At 41.2% G+C, this 17,831-nt stretch overlaps 1 protein-coding gene across 1 annotated transcript; it reads right to left on the bottom strand.

The window, feature by feature from the left end:
* Nucleotides 1-1,527: 1,527 nt before the first annotated feature.
* Nucleotides 1,528-17,481, bottom strand: LOC117271894 (uncharacterized). Its single transcript, XM_033650425.2, has 7 exons — nt 17,289-17,481; nt 13,395-13,539; nt 13,194-13,289; nt 7,234-7,378; nt 5,833-5,978; nt 5,396-5,535; nt 1,528-2,214 (listed from the first exon to the last, which is right to left on the bottom strand). Exons 1-7 carry the CDS (start codon nt 17,386-17,388, stop codon nt 2,066-2,068), a joined length of 921 nt encoding a protein of 306 aa, XP_033506316.1. The 5' UTR covers nt 17,389-17,481; the 3' UTR covers nt 1,528-2,065.
* Nucleotides 17,482-17,831: the final 350 nt, after the last annotated feature.

The following is a 17,831-nucleotide window of genomic DNA, read 5'->3' as shown; positions in this document are numbered from 1 at the left end:
GTCATTTGACCGGTTGCAATTACCACCCCTGCCCACTTGGCGGCGGAGTGCACAGTCAGTGGTTTAAGTGGCTGCCGTTTTCACACTGCAGAGAAAAAGTCATTCATCTGCTTCATGTAGCGTTGTTAACCTAACGGCCTGGACACACCAGATGCGTTAGTGCCGCAGAAGTCCTGCGACTGTACTCACAGGCACTTGACTGTCCACACAGGCAGCGCATTTCTCCTGCGCTCCCCGCGCCGGTTAAACATCGACTCCACTCGTCTGTTCCCGTCAGTACTCGTTTTTTTACTTCAACAGGTCATTTTAAACATGGGTAAGTCCATATTTTAATCGTTTTTTTTTTTTATAACGTAATAAGTTAATGACAATTTGTCATTGCATGTCCATGTATTGAGCTTGTTGGATTAACACTGAATGAATAGGGCATATTGTTCTGACCATTTTATTTATGTAGTCTGTAGGCTCGGTGACACAAAATTAAAATTGTAATGAAGTGATTAGGGTATTAAAAAATGTGTTCGGTTATGCACTGTTGTGCTACCTCATGTAGCCAGGGTGTGTAGGCAGTTCCTGGATGATGAAGGCATTGCTGTCATTGACTGGCCCACTCCCCTGACCTAAATCCAACTGAGCTCCTATTGGATGTTATGTGTCGCTGTATCCGATGGTGCCAAGTACAGCCGCGGACTGTCCAGGGTCTCACCCAGGCCCTGATCCAGGTCTGGGAGGAGATCCTCCAGGACACCATGCACTGACTCATCATGAGCATGCCCAGACATTGCCAGGAGTGCATACAGGCATGTGGGGGCCAGAAACACTTCTGAGTCACATTATGAGTTGCCATGATAAAATTCACTTAAGTTGGATCAACCTGTGATTTCAGTTTTTTTACTTCGATTTTCGGTGTGATTATGAATCCAGTCCTTAATGGGTTGATGATTTTGGTTTCCACTGACAGTTGTTGCATCATTTTGTTCCCAATAAATTATGCAATGCACATCAGTACAGATTTTCAACTTGAATAATTTGATCCTCAAGATCTGTGTGTGATTTCAGTGTTCGCTTAATTTTTTTGGGGCGAGTATTTGATCAAGAATATCTATACTTTGACTCAAGTTTTAGAGTTATATACTTTGTCCACCACTGCCCACTGATGGCCATTGTCACTGGGAGTTGCAGTGATGTTGGAGAGTTTCAGTAGAATTTGCATTTAAGAATATTGAGTTAAGTGGCAGTTTAATGAATGTCTTGTTGGATTCAAGACTTAGACATAAATTTGATTCAATAGTTGTGAATGAGTACACTAAAATACCTTTACTTTATTCTCACCCTGTCATCTAGGCAAGGAGTGCTCAGTACATCTGCATATACTCAGTCATTTTATATGCATGGGAGGTCTCATTGTGTTTCAACAATCTTCAGGTCTGTTTCCAGGGTCACGTAAATCTCATACTGTAAATATCAGTCAGAAAGTGTTTTTCTGAAGTTGATTTTTCAAATTTCAGGACACATGAAAACATGAGATGTGAAAAAATGCTTTAATTGGCACACCACAATGAATTCAACAAAGCCCATTACTATTCTAATCAAATGGTATTGTATAAAAGCCAAATATTGACAGTATGGTCTATTGTTACTGCATGGATACGAAAATAACGATGTAAAACTTAATAATCAAATCACATGCATGCATTTGTATCAAATTTACTTTACATATAGACAGTATAATGGGAAATAGTGGTAAACAGTCGTAGTAGTTTATTAGTATTTCAGAAGTGAAAGCATTGTTGCATTGCCATTACTGCAGTTTAAGAGGAAAGAAGAGGTTTGCCATCCACAGACTCACTCAATATTTTCATTCTTTTAAAAGCTAATTTCAACATTCCATTGATCAAGACACCTTTCTTATCCATATTGTCTTTGCGAGTCCATGACTAGATAAACACCTTCCTGCTTTTAAAACTGTCAGATTTACTTTTTTAACATTGCAGTGGGTTGTATTAAAATGCAAATAAGAGTGGCCTAAGAGTTTAAAGGCTACAATGAGACAAGTTCTCAATGATTAAGAAAAGACCCTGAATTTTCTGCCATCAAGGGGGGACACCATCAGCCGTGCTGAGCCCAGGGAGAGGAGAGGTCGCCAGTAGTTTCTCCAGATGACGGTACAGATTCGGGAAACCAGCAGGACACATGCTAACACCAGCAGTACAACTGGTTGGACACAGAAGATGAAAATAAATGGAACAGTAGGTGATTGGGCCAGCCACCAGATCCAAAGTGTTTGTTCAAGTTTAACCCTTTGAAACCTGAGCAAATTGGCTTGATTTCTTTCAAAAAATGGGAAGAAGGCAATGAGCAACGAAAAAAGAAATGACCCCAAAAACAAATTGTAAAAGAGAAAATTAAAAACAGGAAAATTAGTTGTTTTTTTTAAAGAAACAAAGACAGAATGACCTGGACAAAGTGCTTAAAAATTCTAATTTTTCTGTACTATAATTTTAGATATTTAATAATGTATTATATAATTATTATATTATTATTGTTATTATAAATATATATTTTCCTAGCTTTTTGCTTTTTTCCCCCCAAAATAATTTTCTAAATCTATTGTTTAGTTGTTTTTATTTATTTATCTATTTTTTGCAATTTGTGGGACATTTCTTACAAAGTTGGTCATTGCCTTTTTTCCAAATTTTCTCAGGGTTCAAAGGATTAAATATTTGTGAAAGCAGCACAGGAAAAGTGATGTTGCTCCAGGTTTTAAAGGGTTAAAAATGGAAATCACTTTACTAAGTATGGAAAGGAAACACACTATAGCCCCTTTTCCACCGCAGGAACTTTTCTCATTTACCCGGGATTTTGAAAAACCTCCGCACGTTTGTTACCTCAAGGCTGGATTACTGTAACTCTCTATTATCAGGTAGCTCTAGTAAGTCCTTAAAAACTCTCCAGCTAATTCAGAATGCAGCAGCACGTGTACTAACAGGAACTAAGAAACGTGATCATATTTCTCCTGTTTTAGCTTTGCTGCACTGGCTCCCTGTAAAATCCAGAATTGAATTTAAAATCCTACTTTTAACTTATAAAGCTCTAAATGGTCAAGCTCCGTCATATCTTAGAGAGCTCATAGTGCCATATTATCCCACCAGAACACTGCGCTCTGAGAACGCAGGGTTACTCGTGGTCCCTAAAGTCTCCAAAAGTAGATCAGGAGCCAGAGCCTTCAGCTATCAGGCTCCTCTCCTGTGGAATCATCTTCCTGTTACGGTCCGGGAGGCAGACACCGTCTCCACATTTAAGACTACACTTAAGACTTTCCTCTTTGATAAAGCTTATAGTTAGGGCTGGCTCAGGCTTGCCCTGTACCAGCCCCTAGTTAGGCTGACTTAGGCCTAGTCTGCCGGAGGACCCCCCCTATAATACACCGGGCACCTTCTCTCCTTCTCTCTCTCTCTCTCTCTCTCTCGTATTCTATTACTGCATCTTGCTAACTCGGCCATTCTGGATGTCACTAACTCGGCTTCTTCTCCGGAGCCTTTGTGCTCCACTGTCTCTCAGATTAACTCATATCGCAGCGGTGCCTGGACAGCGTGACGTGTGTGGTTGTGTTGCTGCCGTGGTCCTGCCAGATGCCTCCTGCTGCTGCTGCTGTTATCATTAGTCATATTTCTACTGTTATTATACACATATGACTATTGTCACACATGTATACTGCCAGATATTAATACATACTTTCAACATATTGTACCACAGTAGCCAGAACTATAACTATAATATTATTACTTTCAATAATGTTGCTGTAAGCTACTGTCATTACCTGCATCTCTCTCTCTCTCTCTGTCTCATTGTGTCATGTGGATTACTGTTAATTTGTTATGCTGATCTGTTCTGTACGACATCTATTGCACGTCTGTCCGTCCTGGAAGAGGGATCCCTCCTCAGTTGCTCTTCCTGAGGTTTCTACTGGTTTTTTTCCCCGTTAAAGGGGTTTTTTTGGGGAGTTTTTCCTTATCCGCTGCGAGGGTCGTAAGGACAGAGGGATGTCGTATGCTGTAAAGCCCTGTGAGGCAAATTGTGATTTGTGATATTGGGCTTTATAAATAAAATTGATTGATTGATTGATTGATTGATTGATTGAATTACCCGGGTAAAAAACTTTCCCTCAACCCCAAATTTACCCTGGTAAAAGTACCTAGTACGGGGGTAGGACTTTTCAGATTTCCCGGAATTCTTGAGGGGCGTGTGCTGAAGAACGCTGATCAATGGAACACACATGCAGCATTCCGCACTTCCTGGTACGGGCAGCCGCTGAAAACTTTATTTCACTTCTTCAGGCTCCACTTCGTTTGTGTTTTGATTAAGGATGGGTACTGAAACCCGGTACTAAATTAGCCCCGGGGCTACATTGTCAAAGACCGTAGTATTGATCAGCGCTAACGGTATCAGTTCTCCTCTGCGCTCTGTGCTGGCACTGATCTCCTCCACACACACACACACACACACACACACACACACACACACACACACCCCGACGCTACACGGCCACCGGTGACAGCCGAGCGGCCGCAGTGTAACTAAGTGAAGATAGCTCAAAAATGACTCGAGTTGACAGCAGCTACACTCGTTACTGTAAGTGACACTAACCCTTAGCAAGTAAGAAGCCAATACTTTGTCAATACGTGTGTTCAGCAAGCATGAACATGTAAACATGCAGACATTGATATTCAATATGCTCCGTCCACAGTCTCTCATCCACCGTCACTAACGTTATGTCTTACACAAGGACAGTACGCTAGTTCAGCTGATAGTGAATTGTTACTAATAAGCTCAAATGACAGCTGTCTGTATGCAGACTAACTTAGTTTGACACTTATCTTAAAATACTTTTAAACTTAGCTGCTGACTGAGACAAACAGCCCCAACTCTCTACACCAGCATGTAACTAGCCAATAAGCTGGCGGAGCCAAATACAGGGCACACGCCGAATCATCTACGTCATCACGCTAATTTGAATAAATTTCCCAGAACTTTGAGGTGCAGTGGAAACGCAAACCACACAGATTACCAGGAATTATTTTACCCAAGCAAACAAATTCCTGGTAATAAAAGTTCCTGAAATGTTGGTGGAAAAGGGGCTTATGATTTTTATTGTAAATATAATTACATCATATTTGGAAGCAACAGTCCAGCCGTACTCTTGACGCTCTTGTAGGCAAGTGACATTTATAGCGTGTGAGGATTTAGACTTGGATTCATATACCATAAATGTCAGATAAAAGCAGCAAATTATTTAGCCTGTCAGGCTCTGCTACAAAGACAATAGTAGGACTGGTGCTGGTGAGGTCAAAGTTCCAGTGATCCAGAGCTGTAGTAGAGGTTGTCTATAACTCACCCATGAAGACAGAATTTGGAGTGGGATCATCTGGGTTAAAATGTCTTAAAATGTTTCCAACCAGAGCCACGATCACCACAGGGTACACTGTCAGGATGTAACGCACCCAACGGTCCAGCACCCAGTTCTCAAGGATGAACCTGCACACACAGGAAAACACTCATCAGCCAACTGTAAAACATATAAGAGTGCAGTGATGATTTAAAAGTGCTCCCAGAAATTTGATCACTCGTAATGTTGCAGATGACATGAATAAGAAAATACAAAACTGATACGGATAGTAGAATTTCTGCAGTGAAGCTTCCCTCAGCAGCTGCTGTCTTTAGTAACATTTATGAAGTGTCATGCCAAAGATTGACAAAGTTTTACATATATTCAGATTTTTCTTCAAAAAACAAACAAACAAAATAACATAATTTTGTCCAATCAAAACTTACCATCCCACCACCTCTGCAAACAGGATGCACAGAGAAGCTGTTGCTGCTGTGCTCCTGTCCACTCCCCACATGTGGAGAACCAGTGAAAAGTTGATCAAGGAAGCGATAGAAGTCCATGTGGTGTAGAGAGCCAAACCATTCTGGACCTGAGCATATCAACATTAATGAACACAAAGATTGCATCATTCACATGGGAAAGTGTGGTTTCAAACACCGACACTCATCAGCATTATAGTGAACCGGGGACCATTTTGTTATGGGATCACTCCAGCCGCAATGCTGATCTGAGACTTAAAATAAGTGTCAGCCAGGGGCATAAAGTGAGGGGCCAATGGCCCCTTCCCTTCTCCGTAACACCCTACTTCCTGCCCTGTTGCTCAGACCAGACTCATCATTAATGTGGTTTTCATTGTGATCTTAACCTACACATCTGTAAAGTTTCGTGACTGTGTCTTGTACAGTTTTGACATTATCTAAAAAATCTGTCTACAAAATGACAGATAGACAGGCAGACAGATTAACAGCAGGCAAAGTACTCGTAGTACTTGTAGTAGTTCCCACTTACAACAGGTGTTACCAGAACCACATTTCTGTATGACAGACAGACAGACACCCACAGACTCACAAAATAAAAACAATAGCAGCCCTACTGTCACAACTGGTAATAAAGAGAAAACATTAAGAGTGTCTTATCGCCCCGACACACCAAGCCAACGGTCAGCCGTCAGTCAAAGTTGGGCCATCAGTGAGCTTCTGTTGCCCCAGTTGCCCCATTGTGTCCTGCACCACTGTCTCTCGTCGATACCCGTCTGCTTTTTTTGGCAGATTTAGCATGTGGAATTGGCTACAGTGACTGTGGAGCCGGCTGGTGAATTAATTACTCTGATTTGTAAATGTTGTTCAGCTCAATGCACAAGGAGAGAAACAGAAGTGAGGAAAGTAAACAAAGGGCTTAAGTCAAGAGAGAGTGTGAGACCAAAACAAACTTGTTCCATATGGTAGGATTATTTTTCTTTAGCCATTGAGCTCTTTAACAGAAACATTTCCTGATGGTCTATGTTATTGCTCACTGGCGCACGGTAAATGTGGTCTGTTCTTTAAACACTGGATTGTGTTGTTAATGTGCTAACTGGCTAACTAGCATCATGACTGCCTTCTGGTTTCTGTTTTTGGATGACAATTACAGATGGCCGCCATCTGCTGGTGTGAGAGTTATTTCCTCTCACACAGGCACAGAACGTGCATGTTGGTTGACCGTCCACTGTAGTCTTTGTGGTGTGTTAATGTGCAACTTTTTGGCTGAGACACAGTGGCGACGCAGCAGGGCGGGCTTGGAATGTCGGTTTGGTGTGTCTGGGCGTTTATTTAACATTTGTCCATGATACAAACAGTATGCCATACCAGTACTCTGAGACAGGCCAGGTCTTTGCGATGGTAAGTCTTTAACCACAGCCCATAGTAATCTGTTGCATAGCAACAAAGGAACAAAGCACTGTAGTTGGTAATCACTATCAGGATTAATACAACCAGAGCTGCTAGCATCAACCTGCAAAACAGAGAGAGAAAAAGAGAGGGGCAGCAGTCTCAGGGTCAGTTGTTTCATTACAGCTGCACATTTCAGAGACAGCTAACAAAATAACTTCTCTAACATTGATATGATCAGTCATAACATATTATGAGGTAATTTACATTTTTTATGGATTCTCCACTCAGTGACCACAGGACACCCCTCTTCTTTCAGATTTATACTGATGACTGTGTTTCACCACCTAACCAAAAGCCTTTGTTTCATTTAAAGGTCACACTAATTTTATCACCTCAAAACTTAGTGTGAATTATTAATGATGCTAACAAACTCAGGGGTTGCGTTAACCGGATATTCTTGGTCATTGACCGGTTTTCTGCAACAATGACCGGAAAATCTGAAGGCCGTCGGTCATTTGACCGGTTGCAATTACCACCCCTGCCCACTTGGTGGCGGAGTGCACAGTCAGTGGTTTAAGTGGCTGCCGTTTTCACACTGCAGAGAAAAAGTCATTCATCTGCTTCATGTAGCGTTGTTAACCTAACGGCCTGGACACACCAGATGCGTTAGTGCCGCAGAAGTCCTGCGACTGTACTCACAGGCACTTGACTGTCCACACAGGCAGCGCATTTCTCCTGCGCTCTCCGCGCCGGTTAAGCATCGACTCCACTCGTCTGGTCCCATCAGTACTCGTTTTTTCACTTCAACAGGTCATTTTAAACATGGGTAAGTCCATATTTTAATCGTTTTTTTTTTTTATAACGTAATAAGTTAATGACAATTTGTCATTGCATGTCCATGTATTGAGCTTGTTGGATTAACACTGAATGAATAGGGCATATTGTTCTAACCATTTTATTTATGTAGTCTGTAGGCTCGGTGACACAAAATTAAAATTGTAATGAAGTGATTAGGGTATTAAAAAATGTGTTCGGTTATGCACTGTTGTGTTATTTTAAATTCTAAACACGGTATTTTCTCCTCACATTCCTCAGTGCATGCTGTTGTTATTTTATTTTGAAAATTGGCCGGATTCTCTCGTCTTTTCTGTGTCCGACTTCCTGTTTGGTACGATCCGCTCTATCCAGCTTGACAGAAGCGCTCGCGGCTCGCGTGTAGACCAGACGCCGAACTAAAGCGCTGCGGTGTGTGGATGTCTGTTCATCTTTTCGTTCATGTCCTTATTAATGCACACTTTATAACTTGCTTGTTGGATTTATTAAAAACGAAGGAATGAAAACTAAATGTCTTTGAATATCTTTATTATCATTTAAAAACGAAAATTAAAATGACTGGTAAAAATAGATTATAACCGGATTTTTATGACCCTGTCGGTCAAAATGACCTGGGACGAAAAAGTCTAGCGCAACCTCTGCAAACTAAATATTAAATTATCTTCAACATGATTACACTACCAGATTTGTAAAATAACTGATTATGGAACTTCTCAAAAGCAGTCAAATAAATTCCACTGTGTAATAACTGATGAAACCTTCCTACAAACTTTTTCTAAACTAATTTAGCACAACTGAGACAAGTGAGAACAAAATCATTTGGGAACATCTGAGGAATCTGTCTCGTTCACGCATGTTGACATGTCCCACCTTGCTTCATAGAAAATGTATATTATCCACATAACTCATTCTAAATTTTAGAGGTATACTTTGCAGGATTTTCCTAAAAAAAAAAAAAAAAAAAAGGGTAGACTCATCGTAGTAATCCCTTTCAATCATCACTTATCACACATTAGAAGTGTGTGGCAGCACATTTATCTGCAGAGACTCCGGCCTCTGCCTAGATGTTATTTTTTTTCTGTTCAGGACGTATTTGGGCTGCATCCATTGGGCAGTGGTGTTGAGCCCTCAGTCAATAACAGCGTGCAGGTCAGGTTGAGACTATATAAAAAGGTGGCGACCAGGTAATAGCAGCATGCATCCAAGACGAAGCCACAAAAATCGCGGACACAGTGCTGAAAATAAGTAAATAAATAAATAAATCAAACGAGGTGAAAATTAAGCGGCAACCTCCGGGGCTGAAAAATGAAGCAAACACGGAAGTACCAAAAACTGCAGTTCCTCTAATGGCCACTTGAGGCTGGCTACACAAGCCAGTCAATCCCCACAGACCCCCATGTTAAAGGAGAAGTCTGGAATTTTGCACTTTGAGCCCCATTTCTGGGTTGTTTATGATGAAATAGAATGGTTAAGACCAAAATTGTGACAATTGCTCCTTTTTGGAGAATTTGGCTTTCCCCTGCCTGGCTTAACAGTGCTGCCTATGGCCATGTGTAAATCTGTCCTAAAACCACCCTAAACGTTCGTTTTCAAAGCCATGAAACTCACCGAGTGGTCAGTGGTGTTCATTGATGTTTTGACATAAAAATCATGGCAAACTGTGGTTTCAATCCGTGTTTTCGCTATTCATCTCAATTGTGGAACTGTTTTTTCAGCTGCCTCACACCTGCGTGTAAACTTCCGCTTGATCGTTCTTTTGACCCTGAAGCGTTATACACTCCAGCCCACTTGATGGCGTTAATGCTCCTTTACGTGGGTGTCGCCAACCGGCAGGAAACCATTGCAATGTAATGGGACACAGAAAAGAAGCAGAAGAAGAAGAAGGCTGGCATTGTGTTCAAAGGCATCGTACTGTGTAGGTTGTTTACAAGCAGGTAATCTATTGTGCAGTTGTTTAAACTTATTACACAACTTTTTTGTTCGTTCTCGTTCTTCCTCCAGGACCGCACATAGCACTGTTGAGCTGGCACTTTCGCTGAGCTAAAAGACTACAATGACAAACTAGTGCTGCACGATTTGATAAAAATGTGCGATTGCGATTACAATATAATACATAAATGGTATTATGAGTCTTGTTGCTTGATTCAGTGTTTCCCCTACATTATATTAGGGGGGCACTGACCTGACCTGACCTGACATAGTTATTGTTATGGACAGTGTGTAAATGACAATCTAAAGGCTGCTGTTACGCACAGTCAAACACACTGCTTGCACAGCAGCGCAGCACGGCACTGTACACACAGTGGAGCGGAGCCTGTTGCATTCAGGCGTTGTCACGTAAATGACAAATTCTAGCACGTGAATAGGCCATAGCACAACACAGCAGCATGTCAAGTGGGCCGAACCCGAACAAAATTTTGCTCAATTTTTAATTTGTTATTATATAGTTTGTTATGGAGTCCGTGATTTCCAAGTGACACTTACAAATGTATGCGGAACTTTACTTGGATGTTGTTGTATGAGGCTCTGGTGGCTTTCAGTTGTCTGTTTGTCTTTAACGTCACTCGGCTTGGCTTTCTCTTGCATGCATTCTTCCTACTTTTCTCTGTGCTGTCTCAAGTGCTGATATAGATTGGTCGTGTTGCCGCGGGACGTGGCAACTTTAACTTTTAAACTTTTACACAGCACGTCTTTCTCTTCAATGTCGCCATACCTGAATCCAAAGTATCGCCATATATTAGATGTAGCGTTTTTTTTTGCCATCAACTCAGCCTGTTCATAGCCTTGCTCATGCTGTTCTTCAGCGTCTATGTTGGTCACTGCTGCATGCCGGGTTGTTACCTGACCATACATGCTGCACACACCAGGGTAGCCTGTGGGCGTAATGTCAACAAACTCCACACACTATAGGAGAGGTAGTCACGTTCACAAGCACACAGGTTAACATTTATTTACATTAAATCGCAAATCGCAGCCTTTTATGCGGTTATGTAATCGCACAGCCAGACGTCGCAATTACAACTGCGATTAGATTAATTGTGCAGCACTACAACAAAATTGCCTACAATGAGGCTTCCTATGGAAAACCAATGGATTAGACAAAATGTCAAATAAATCATCATGGAAACCACAGTTTGCTACGATTTTTATGTCAGAACATCAACGAACACCACTGACCAGTCAATGAGTTTCATGGCTTTGAAAACAAACGTTTAGGGTGGTTTTAGGATAGATATACACATGGCCATAGGCAGCACTGTTAAGCAAGGCAGGGGAAAGCCAAATGTGACAACTGTACAGGGGGTAAATATTTTTTTTTATAACTCGCCCATTTAGATGTTATTAAGGCTTACATTTACATATACTTAGGGGGTGGCAGCTGGGTGTTGTCCTATGACAGCTCGCTACCATTATGACAACGTTGGTTTGGTAAGGTAACCGTGGCAAATTTCAGTGTGTTTTCAATCAATCAATCAGTCAGTTTTATTTATAAAGCCCAATATCACAAATCACAATTTGCTTTACAGCATACGACATCCCTCTGTCCTTTGGACCCTCACAGCAGATAAGAAAAAACTCCCCAAAAAAAACCCTTTAACGGGGAAAAAAAACGGTAGAAACCTCAGGAAGAGCAACTGAGGAGGGATCCCTCTTCCAGGACGGACAGACGTGCAATAGATGTCGTACAGAACATTGGTTTAGCTCTTTGGGCATTGAAAACATTTCAGCTCATGAAAGTCAACTGTTATGTTTTGGCCATCTAACAAAGAATTCAGTATTTGGGTGTACTAAAAGAGCCCCTAAGGAGTCAGATGTTCAGTTTTTCCGCTAAGTATCTTTTGCTTTAATGTTTTTTGCTAGTAAAAATTAAGATTAATTTTATCACAGTTAACCATAAATGGACCACGCTAACAAAGCTAACAGCTAGCGTTAGGGTCATCTTCACCCTGGTATCTAAATGTTGTCAGTTCTGGCTACAAAATTCCAAGATGGTGACAGCCAAACGCCGAACTCCAGACTTCAAAACAGGAGTTCACAAACCAAGGGGTGATGTCACGGTGGCTCCATTATTTTATACATTCCTAAACAAGAATTTGGGATTGGCTCTCACTTTCACTTTGCTGGCGAGCACTAAAGGAGAGGATGGGGATGAAGAGCGATGCAGAGTTGACCTGTTTCCCCTCTGACAGGTAGGTGCCAGCAGGGACCTTAAATAGCTTACTAAAATATCATCTTTTCAATTACAACTATTGCTAAGTTTCTACAGTAACACAGTACCGAATACAAATATGTAGGGAGGAGGGGCCAAGTTTAGATGTTGTGTGTACAAACAGTAACTGACAATTCCAGCATAGTATACCTTTAAGAACTAATATAATTTTTTCTTAAAGAGGCAGTTCCCCCAAATAACTAAAACATTTTCCCTCATCTTCCTGTAGATGTTAGGTTTTTTCATTTGGCCATGTTTTAAGACCTCCATCACTGAGATTTCTGCCTCATACAATAGAAGTGAAAGGAAGTTTGTTTGTGGAGCTCACCAAATTACAGTACAAGTGAAATTCAACTGCAGTGTGTCTTCTCAAAACGTCTCTGTTATTCTGGCTAATAGACAGTACACAATTTCACTGGTTTTCATAGGAACCATTTCTTCTGTGTAAAGTAGTTCCACTATTTGGAGGTTAATTATTATTAATATTTTTCGTAAATGTTTAATTTTTAAAATGTGTATTTAAATGCCAATCTGTAATGTTGCAAGCTTAACAAATTAAATTCCAATCACTTCCATAGTACTGGGTGGATGCAGAAAACTACAAGACCAATACCTTTATTTTTCAGGAAGAAATCTAAGTCAATTTTCATCATACATACACATACAATTGACTCTTTTCATACTTTAATTCTTCCACTTTTTTTCTGTCATTGTCAATGCAGACATGGGTTAATGTTTAATTATGGTTCATTTAAGAGTTTCTATTCCTCCTGATGTGTGTACCTAACCCAAATCCACATTACACTCAGATTTGTTTTTTTGTTTTCATTACTGTTTTTTAGTAGTTATGTGTAAATACATGAAGTAAAAATAGAAGTAGTAGCAGACATACTCTTTATCCCACAGCAGCAGCCATATCATGTTCATCAGCATGTTGGACAGCCAGCAAAAATAGAAGCTGTAGGGCAGCAGACACTGAGCCCAGGATCTATTCACAGGAAGAGAAATGGCAGTTTCAGCAGCATGTTGCTCTGACCAATGAATCCTATCAGACAGTAAATCTGTAAATGTGACTATTCTGTAGTTAGCTTACCCTCGGAATACGTATGTTGTGAGGTATATGACCATCAGGGTTAGCCAGGTATAGATAACACCCCAGATAGAGAAGGTCCAGCCAGCTGGAGTGATGCCTGTCTCATAGCGGCCCGACACATTACCTGTGGTGGAATGGAAAGGACCTGGAAAACAACTGAGACATTCAGTTTCGAGACCATAATGAGGTTAAGAAGTGATTGTGGCCATAAGGCTTGACTCTCAGTCATTGTTAAGATTAGATGGGCTCCAGGTCAGAGCTCTGTGCAGGCCAGTCAAGTTCTTCTACACCAAACTGGGAACCAATTCCTTGTGAAGCTGGCTTGGTTGAAAAAAACAACAAAAAACATTTAATAGCCACATTTCTTTTCTGAAACTGTGCTCCAAATTCAGTACAGTGGTAATCAGATCCTTCATTGAAGTACAAGTTCAACAATCTTTAGATACCCCATTACAAGTAAAACTGCTTGATTCAAAATACTACTTAGACTGTTATTACTGATGCATTAATGTGCAAGCAGCATTTTACTGGTATAGCTGGTCTAGGAGCTACTTTTAACTTCTTTTCACAGAATTAGAGCATTTTGCATTGTGCTTTTTGTGAAATGTTGGATAAATTTAGCTCTTTGGACATATAACAGTTATTAATGAAACCATGTTAGAAAGGTTGAAGGGAAATCTCTCTTTGGTGAAACTAACAACTCCTTGACATGTGACAAGGAGCCCCAACTAGACACTGTTTTTCTCTGTTGTAAGAAGCCAAAAAGATCAGGAAATTAAAGATATTTTTGGGGGGCTTTTCAGCCTTTAATGGATAGGACAGACAAGCGTGAAAGGGGGAGAGAGAGAGGGAGTGACATGTAGCAAAGGGCCACAGGCTGGAGTCAAACCCGGGCCGCTGCGGCAACAGCCTTGTACATGGGGCGCCTGCTCTACCACTAATTGCATTCACACCAAAAGATTCAAAATCGCCAGCTGTCGCTCAGGTTGCTGGCATCGCGCTGCCTGGCAGCTCTGGCAGGGCTTGCAGAAGGCTGAAGGGGACGGGGCTTTCAAGCTGCGCTGCAGAAGATCTCTTTCTTTCTTTCTTTCACTGTCCCGCCTTGAGAATATTGGGTCCATGTCATTGGTTCGACAGCCCATTGGTTCGACATCCCATTAGTCCGACTGTCCGCGGTGCTGAACGGCTCGCGGTGGGCGTATGGTGCGCCGCGACCGGCTTGAGGCGGAGCAGGCTCACAGCTTATATGTTTGTCACTTTCTTTTTCATTTTAACCCACACCATGATCTTTTCCTGACCCTAACCAAGTGGTTTTTGTGCCTAAACCTAACCAGACCTTAACCACAGGTCATCATGATGATTTCGGAACGGACTTCGGAACAATGGGTTTAATATGGTCGGAACAATGGGATGTTGAACCAATGGGCAGTTCCCAGAATATTCACGGTCTGCAACTGGCTGCTGCTCGCTGCTGCTTCGGCGGCGGCGCTGCTCATTTGCATAAAGTTCAGCTTCTTTTAACTTCAGCTTGACGCTCAAGTCGCTGGCATCGCGCTGCTCACGGTCGCTCGCTGCAGCCGGCGTGAGTGACGCTCTTCGTCGCGAGTGTTCATTGAAAATGAATGGCTGCTGGCTGCTTATGACGCTCATGAATCTTTTGGTGGGAACACACAGTTAGCCACCGGCGCCCCAGGAACCACTTGATTAATGCTAAACATTGATTGTATAAGATTTTTGTACACATCTCATGTCAATTTTCTATCTGAAGAGTTACAGGCAAAGCTGTAAACAGTTCACAAAGACTTTTATTTTCGACAGCAACCTCTCCTTCTAACACCACATCAATTTAATCACCAGAAGTGCCTTTATCCACCTAAAAAAATACACTGTAAACCCCAATCCATCCATGACATAAAATTTTATTGTAAAGTTCACACAAATGCCCCAGATTGTCAAAATGATATAAAACCAAAGAAAATTGTGTTTAAATGTGTTCTAAATCACTCATGTTACCCATTATGAAGAAATTAATGTTTATGTATCTTACAGTGGTTCTAATGGGTGACACTTAACGTTGTGGTAAAAGACAATTTACACCATGAGTTAAGTTGTATACACAGTTAGTGACCTCTTGCCTGTATGGATATTTCAGTGTCTAACATACAGTTGTGCTGAGGTGAAATAAAGAGCACTTCCTGATTTAAAAGTCATCTCTTTGTCTTATTCTTGTGATCAACAAACCTAAGCTCGCCACAAAATATTTTTATAGTTCAATGAAATTAAAAAAAAGTAAATTTAACGTTTAAACAACAAAAATGTTATGTTAAACTGACTTATAATTCCTGTCAGACAAGACATTTTGTGTCTGGTGGCCTCAAGACCTTTTGTATTGTACTTAACTTAAAGTTTTTAATGCAAGCTGTTTCCAGTTGAGCAAGCAAATTGGGGTTTACAGCATAGCTCGTCTCTGTCCATCACTCTCCCACTCTGCTGCCGAAACTCTGAGCCTGCAACAACATTCTTTATGGTACATCATCCAAAGTCCTAAATAAACTCCAGTACATTCAGAACTTTGCGGCTCATCTGCTCACCCATCTTGCTCCTGTGATCACATTACCCCCATCCTCCAGAACCTACATTGACTCCCTGTCCCACAATTCAAAGTCCTCCTCCTCACTCACAAAGCCCTGCATAACCAGGCCCCTTCCTACCTCACTGACATGCTCCACCACTACTCTTTTTCCCCCAGCCTTCGCTTCTCCGATGCCAACCTCCTGACTACACCACTCAGGACCATGCCTCGGACCTGGGGCAAAAGGGCTTTCTCTTCTCTCTGGAACTTGTTCCCCAAACACATTCAAGACTGCAATGACTTTTCCCAGTTCAAATCACTAACCAAAACTCACCTTTTCAAAAATGCTCTTAATGTGTGAATATTGTTGTGGGTTATATTTTTTTGTGTATTTTCTCTTTATGATCATTATGACTTATGTAAAGTGTCACTGAATACCTTGAGGAGGGCTCTATAAATAAAATGTATTATTATTATTAAGGGCTGTTTTTAATCATGGGTAGGATGTGGCATAACCAATCCAATTCTGGGCACTAGAGTGGGTGGTTTCAGAGAGAGAGAACCTTTTATGAATATAGATTACAACAAAAAAAAAAAAAAAAGAAGAAGAAAAGAAATGCAGCACTACATACCAACACTTGAAACAGTAGGGAAGCCTAGATTTTGGGTGTTCCTGCCACACCCTACCCATGGATGCCCATGGATGTCGTCATTTCTTTTCTTCTTTTAAAATTTCTTCTTACCTCTAGGTGCGCCAGTGGATGTCAGGACACACAACCCTACTGCTTCCTTAAGTCATTTTCATTTAAAAAAACATGCTTTGAGCATATAAACTTAGGGATTTAGATACAGGGCCTGCCACAGATTTTTTTTCTTGTAGTGGGGTTAAATTGGGTGAACCGACTATTTAACACCAGCTCGACAAATAAAGAGTAGTTTTCTTTTGCCATGTTTTGTTCTCGAACTAATTACGCAACTCCTATCTAAACATGGCAACTTCATGTTAACGTTACACAAGCACGGTCATGGAAATGATCTGTCCTTGTTTTGTGCAACAACCATAATGAGTTCCCAGCAACAGACCATCGAGTGTAGCCCTCCTCCCAGTTGAAATTGTTTCGTAACCAGTGCAAAACACAGCTGAATAAAGCAAAGACAAAACACATCATAGCGTTATCTAATTTTGCCAGATGAAACGCTACAATGTAAATGTGCCAGTGTCTAATACATTAGGTCTATAGGAAAGTTAACTTTAGCTGTGACGTAATTAATTTAGCGAACTACGAGACAATAAAGCGTATGAATAACGTTATCTAACTCACCTCTGCCCGCTCCAGCCAAAGCGTTAACGATTAAAACAGCGACAAAAACCACCGTGCACACGATAATAACTACGATTCGAGGCAAACTGTTGTCTTTCATGTTTGCTCCTTTGTTGCTCCGTCTGTGAGGTCTCCTTCGGTCTGCTGCTGGGGCTGTCACTGGCCGTCAGGGCGGAGGGACAAACATACGCGCACGTTGTCCATCTGATGCCTTCACGTGCTCTGTGAAGACGCCCACAGCCTTGTCGAAGTAAAAGTAAGTGCACGGTTTCTTAACTAGAAGTCAAACTTTTCACATGACTATACCCAGTATGATGTGACAACACTAACTGGACATAAAGGCAATGAAAATACTTTTCCTTATTTTCATATACCTATGTGAGGTCTGAGTATTTTAGTCAGATGTGAGACGCATTTAAGGCGTAATGGCGACCTCCATAGGAAAATAGTGGAAATACAGGCGCCACCACAGCTGTTACTAACAAAAAGCTGGAAAGGAAAAATCACGTCAATGTCAAAACATCCATGTTGGCTGACACTTTG

Source organism: Epinephelus lanceolatus, chromosome 12, assembly GCF_041903045.1.
Source record: "Epinephelus lanceolatus isolate andai-2023 chromosome 12, ASM4190304v1, whole genome shotgun sequence".
In the NCBI taxonomy this organism is placed as follows: domain Eukaryota; kingdom Metazoa; phylum Chordata; class Actinopteri; order Perciformes; family Serranidae; genus Epinephelus; species Epinephelus lanceolatus.
This window is presented reverse-complemented; position numbering and strand designations above follow the sequence as displayed.

Coding starts and splice junctions, on each gene's coding strand:
- LOC117271894 (XM_033650425.2), bottom strand. CDS start 17,388: ATGAAAGACAACAGTTTGCCTCGAATCGTAGTTATTATCGTGTGCACG. Junction 13,290..13,394: donor ACAACATACGTATTCCGAGG/GTAAGCTAACTA, acceptor TCCTGTGAATAG/ATCCTGGGCTCAGTGTCTGC. Junction 7,379..13,193: donor CTGCTGCTGTGGGATAAAGA/GTATGTCTGCTA, acceptor TCTGTTTTGCAG/GTTGATGCTAGCAGCTCTGG.